The following is a 6595-nucleotide window of genomic DNA, read 5'->3' as shown; positions in this document are numbered from 1 at the left end:
TACACCTGACAAAGCAGCAAATGATCAATAAGCAGAACATTTTGTCAAACAAATACTGCACCTACCTGATTTCTACAACATTCATTCAGAAGATTGAGAATCCCTTCTGAGGAAAACTATACATGTATTCAACGATTCTAGCAAAGACCTTTTTTTTTTCCAATAGCTTCCAATTCCAATTCCATTTTGAAAGACCTCCAACTGCTTTTAAAGGAAAGTAACACTGGGAATCCAAAATGCCAGAGTTTGAATTCTTGGAATTCCCAGATACTATTGGAAAGATTCTACCCAGAACCCCAAAGATCTACTGCCAGCCAGTTTTGAGAATAATGTACACTGATCTTATAAAATACAAAGCATGTCCTATACTCCCATGAACCTCTAGTGTGATGTCTAGTTAAGAAAGAAATATGAGGTATAGTTTGGAAGGAACTGTCACACAGAGAGTGTGGCTGTGATGTCATGAAATCCCTGGAACGAGAAGGGCCACATTTTAGGCCCATTTGGGGAGTTTGCGATTTAAGACATTTAGTTGTAACATCTCCCAAATCATGAAAAATAGAGTAGTTTCTATTTTTAAAAAATCTTTTTTTAAAAAATTTATTAGATATTTAAAAAACACCATCAAGAAGAAAAATGGAAAGGAAAATGAGAAAAAAATTGAAAAGAGATTTACAAGCTTCACAGTACTGAATAAAACATTTCAAAGCAACATTAGATTAGTGTTGCATATTAGAATATCTTGTAACAACTGAGATCTTTAGAGATATTTTCATAATATCACGTCAATATGCAAAATTACAAGATTTCTGCCTGATCTAAGAATTTTAACTTTATTTAGCAAACCAAATAAAAGCTTAGATATGAAAGCCTTATGTTAAGAGAAACCCAAACTATATGTAGAATTATAATTCATGAGGATGCATCTCCTACAACTTAATTTGTCATTTTTTCCATGGAGGAAATTATACATGATTTCCAATTAAAAGCATACAGCGTCTTGGAAGCTGTTACCATATGCAAAGCTAACTCAGTATTCTTTGTGGGAATGTAATTTTTGGTAATGTTTAACAGAAACATGGCTGGTCAGAAAGGGAATTCAACCTTTAGAATTTGTTTCATTCCATAATAAATTGTCTTCCAGAATTGTTGGGCTTTACAACATTGTCAGCAAATATGAAATGTATCAACTTGATTATGACATTTCCAACAACTTTTGGAAAATGAGTTATCTATTTTAGCAGTCAGTACTGAAGCAATATAGAGACACGGTGGCGCAGCGGGTTAAACCGCTGAACTGCTGAGCTTGCCTATCAGAAGGGTGGCAGTTCAAATCCGCCTGATGGGGTGAGCTCCCGTTGCTAGTCCCAGCTCCTGCCAACCTAGCAGTTCAAAAACATGCAAATGTGAGTAGATTAATAGGTACCGCTTTGGTGGGCAGGTAACGGCGTTCCATTTAGTCATGCCGGCCACATGACCACGGAAGTGTCTACGGACAAACGCCGGCTCTTCGGCTTTGAAACGGAGATGAGCACCGCCCCCTAGAGTCGGACACGACTGGACTTAATGTCAAGGGAAACCTTTACCTACCTACTGAAGCAATAAACCATTAATAAAACATCTTGCACCAGTATTCTCTAAGTATAATGATAATGATGAATTATTTGTCTTACATTGATATCCCCATTGTTGCATGTAAACTGTTCTATTTAAATTCTGCATACATTTAATTATACAATGTTTAACTTGTTTAATTTCTATATCACATTTCACCAGAAGCTTGTAAGCAAGCCCCAACTTATGATCTGAATTTTGTATTAGTTTTCAAATTCAATCAAGTCTCTAAGTATTTCATCGTGTTTTTGTAATTTCTTTAGAACTACATTGCTTATTTGGATATATTGAAACCAGTGAGGTGATTATAATCACTATGAATAAAGAATCTCAAAAGGTTTCATATTAATTTTATTAGTAATTAAGTCTTGCAGTCTATATGAGTTATATCTCTTCACTTAGTCAAATCTTTTTTTATGTTCACCTACATGAAAATAGTATTTAATATTTAAGCTAGGGGCTGAAAGTCAGGGCTAATTCTTTTTCTTTATTTATCTCATATTTGTAATAAGCTGCTTATAACTGAATGATCTTTTATAGGTTGTTTTTTCCGTTTGTACTGAACCAAGGATATTTATATAAACCATGTGGGAGTCCTTTGTTACTATGCACAAGTTTTGTTTTCATCTCTCATTAGCACCAATGAGAAAGGGGACCGCATGAAGTACAATCCAAAATATCTGGAAGACATCAGGTTACTTTACCTAATTTAAACACCAAAACATGCCACTTATACAGACTAGGCAATAATGAGTATTTATAATACTGATGTTGTTTTATTGTTTATTAGTTCAGTCGCTTCCGACTCTTTGTGACTTCATGGACCAGCCCACGCCAGAGCTTCCTGTCGGTCATCAACACTCCCAGCACCCCCAGGGATGAGTCCATCACCTCTAGAATATCATCCATCCATTTTGCCCTTGGTCGGCCCCTCTTCCTTTTGCCTTCCACTCTCCCTAGCATCAGCATCTTCTCCAGGGTGTCCTGTCTTCTCATTATGTGGCCAAAGTATTTCAGTTCTGCCTTTAATATCATTCCCTCAAGTGAGCAGTCTGGCTTTATTTCCTGGAGGACGGACTGGTTTGATCTTCTTGCAGTCCAAGGCACTCTCAGAATTTTCCTCCAACACCACAGTTCAAAAGCATCGATCTTCCTTCTCTCAGCCTTCCTTATGGTCCAGCTCTCACAGCCATATGTTACTACTGGGAATACCATTGCTTTAACTATGTGGACCTTTGTTGTCAGTGTGATGTCTCTGCTCTTAACTATTTTATCGAGATTGGTCATTGCTCTTCTTCCAAGGATTAAACGTCTTCTGATTTCCTGACTGCAGTCAGCATCTGCAGTAATCTTCGCACCTAGAAATACAGTCTTTCACTGCTTCTACATTTTCTCCCTCTATTTGCCAGTTATCAATCAAGCTGGTTGCCATAATCTTGGTTTTTTTGAGGGTTAGCTGCAAGCCAGCTTTTGCACTTTCTTCTTTCACCTTCATCATAAGGCTCCTCAGTTCCTCTTCACTTTCAGCCATCAAAGTGGTATCATCTGCATATCTGAGATTGTTAACGTTTCTTCCAGCGATTTTAACTCCAGCCTTGGATTCCTCAAGGCCAGCATGTCGCATGATGTGTTTTGCATACAAGTTGAATAGGTAGGGTGAGAGTATACAGCCCTGCCGTACTCCTTTCCCAATCTTAAACCGGTCTGTTTGTCATGTTCACCGTTCCGATGTTTCTGCATCGTAACGATTCGCTTGCCATGGTGCTGATACCTGTCCTGGCTGGGAGGGTGCTGCTGCGAGCCTTGTACTAAAAACATGCTGATCTGTGCCAGGAGGAATGTGTTTAGACTATCTCTGAAATGTCAAGGTCTCTTTGCCCGTTGAGCAGCAGAGCTCGTTAGGAGCACCTGGGAATGTGGGGTGAACTGTATGTGAGGGAGCAGCTGGGCTGCTGTTTGTAAAGATGCTATTTAGTTTGAGTTTAGGTGTGCTTTTCTCATTCTCAGCTTTTTACCTGTTTGCACCCTTTTCTAAATAAACTCAGAACCTGAATTGTCATTTTGATTGTCCTAGTCCATTAAAATCCAGTTAAAATTTCATAACTGTTTAAATTTGCATGTCTTTGTAACATGCATGTATTTTAAAGAATGTCCTTATTTATGTTGTTTTAAATTTAATTTACCACAAGAAAGCCTTTTTCCACAATTTATTTTTAGTTGGACTGCAAGAAGATCCAACCAGTCCATCCTCCAGGAAATAAAGCCAGACTGCTCACTTGAGGGAATGATATTAAAGGCAAAACTGAAATACTCTGGCCACACAATGAGAAGACAGGACACCCTGGAGAAGATGCTGATGCTAGGAAGAGTGGAGGGCAAAAGGAAGAGGGGCCGACCAAGGGCAAGGTGGATGGATGATATTCTAGAGGGGACGGACTCGTCCCTGGGGGAGCTGGGGGTGTTGACGACCGACAGGAAGCTCTGGCGTGGGCTGGTCCATGAAGTCAGGAAGAGTCGGAAACGACTGAATGAATAAACAACAACATGTACAGAAAACCGAATCCGATACCCTCCAAACGTGCTTTAACAGCATCTCCGGAATCAGCGTGCTTAGGGATACGGAAGCCATCGTCACAACGCACCGGAAAGCACCAGGGTGGGGAGGTTCCTACGGATACATTAGATAAAGAAAGCAGGAGACGAAACTAGCAAGTCCCGGACTGCATAATACGGTACCTGCTTTTGCCCTAGATCGTAATTAGCAATGCAACCACGCGCAACTACACTTATACCTCAACCCCCACACACGATAACGCACCGTTTCCGTTGCAGCCTTGAATGTTTCCGTAACACTGGTTAGCCAATGGAAAAATACCTACGTCATAATAAGTCGACGGCGAAGTGTTGATAGGAAGGAGGGGGAGAAGCCGCCACGCGTCTGCTTGGTGGAAGGGTTGCCATGACGAAGTTTAAGGACGCCACTGTCCGGTCGAGCCGCGAAGCGGGTTACACGCTTTGCCTTTGCCGTCGGTCTTCCGTCCGGCTGTAGGGACAGGATTTCGCCTCCGAACCCGAACTTCGCGGGTACCAAGTGCAGTGCGAGGCGGAGGGGAAATCGAGGTGTCTCCTTCTGGCTTTTTCAATGGCGGTCGTGCGATCCCGCCCCGAGCTTTATCGTTGGCGACGTTTCAATCAGCCTGCATCGCGGCAAAAGGTAGATAGAAAGGCTGTGGCGTTGACTCGCTCGGCTGGTTATCGCTGACGTCGTTTCCACAGTCTGTGCTAGCTGTTTAGTGGTCGCATTTTTGGATAATGTTAAAGTGTGCCTTTATCAAATGAAACTGAATAGCGAATAACTATCCACACAGCGCATACGAAACTCGTTGCCATAGGATGTGGTGAGGGCCAACTGAAATTAGACCAATTCATGAGGATTCAGGGTACCAATGGGTACATCTCAGGACAGATGTAGTAAGATGTAGCAATTGCTGGGGAGCAGCAGCCTTCCAGTCCTGCAAGGGGGCTTCCATCTTCTGGTTCTTGCTATGGAAAACAGATGGCTGAACTCTTCTCACTGTTGCACTTTGTGCCTTATTACAGGAAAGGTAGAGGCTACTTCAAGTCTAGCTCAACTAGCGATGAGTTTGTGAACACATTGATGTAGTTTTCTTGGGAACATAACAGAAGTGGTTTTCTGACTTCCCGGTGTAGCCTGCATGTGGGATGTTTTTTTGACTTCTCAGTCTAGCCCACAGCCCTGAAATATCTCAGTGGCTGCCCATCCAAGAAATAATTAGATCTGACCCAATGTAGCTTTTTGAGATCAAAATCAGCGTTGCCTTGCCATTTAAGTGGGCATTCTTACAGAGGCTATTTACAACCACCAGAGCACTGTTGATCAATGAAAGAGAACAGAAAAAAGCACTTCTGAAATTTATTTCCAGTACACACCTAAGTATGTTTACTTCCATCCTTCCTTGTAAGTGTGCTTAGGGTAATAACTTTTTTTTACCTCAATATTTATTTTGAGAACTTTTATTATAAAACGTGAGTTAATGTTGTAAATAAAATAATATGCCTATTGAGTAGCATTACATAAATATAGTAAATAAATAAAAATAATAGTTTTATTAGAGCTTTATAAAATGGGGAATCTCATATAAAGGCATCCATAGAGATTTCTTAATTTCACTTAATTTTATTTATTATTCAAATTTCTATCACCGCCCATCTCCGCCCAAAAAGGGGGACTCCTTTAATGTTTATCTTGAATGGAATGTTAAAATATTGTAATTGTTCCCAGGTACAGTTTGATGCTGACAATGTAGAGCACTGGATTAAGGTAAGGAAAAATGAAGTAATTCTCAATCTTAAATATCTGAAAACAAATATCTTTTTATTCAGTGAGAAGAAATCTTGAGTTCCCTGATGTGGGAGTAAGATTTATTTAAGCCAATGGGACTCATTTTCTGAATAACTAGGATGCGATTGAACTGTAATAATAACTGCACAAATGTTAGTCTATTACAATTATGCTTAGAAGAAAATAAACATATTTGAATTTAATTATGTTGAGAAATGTGTATAAATCTATAATTTACTGATAAAGCTAGTCTGGCATAATGGTTAAGGGTTGGACTAGGACAATCCAAATTCAAGCCCCCTCTTAGCCATTGAAACTTTGGGCCAGTTACTTTTTCTCAGCCCCATCTACTTCACAGTGTTGCTGTTGTGAGGATAAAATGAAGGGGAGTCTTCTCATAAACTGCCCTGAGCTCTTGGAAGAAAGGTGGGATATAAATCTTAATACATACATATATAAATAGAATTTTACTTAAGCCTTGTAATTGCTATTAATCATGCTTTCCCAAATTGCTGAAGACACCTGAGAAGCAGTTGGGGCTTTAAAACCTGGATTTGTGGAATTTAAAATGCCTCATTTTGCAGACAGCAACATTTTTTCACTAATACATACTTCTAG

The 6595-nt window shown here is 39.9% G+C and overlaps 1 protein-coding gene across 1 annotated transcript in view; it reads left to right on the top strand.

Annotated features, from left to right (window-relative positions):
* The first annotated feature begins 4523 nt into the window (after positions 1-4523).
* Positions 4524-6595, top strand: part of CCDC191 (coiled-coil domain containing 191) — a 36077-nt gene continuing 34005 nt past the window's right edge. The window contains exons 1-2 of the mRNA XM_063305676.1: positions 4524-4828; positions 5918-5956. Coding sequence (XP_063161746.1) covers positions 4757-4828; positions 5918-5956 — 111 coding nt within the window. The 5' untranslated portion in view covers positions 4524-4756. The remainder of the gene's footprint in view (positions 4829-5917; positions 5957-6595) is intronic.

Source organism: Candoia aspera, chromosome 5 (genome assembly GCF_035149785.1).
Source record: "Candoia aspera isolate rCanAsp1 chromosome 5, rCanAsp1.hap2, whole genome shotgun sequence".
In the NCBI taxonomy this organism is placed as follows: Eukaryota; Metazoa; Chordata; class Lepidosauria; order Squamata; family Boidae; genus Candoia; species Candoia aspera.
This window is presented reverse-complemented; position numbering and strand designations above follow the sequence as displayed.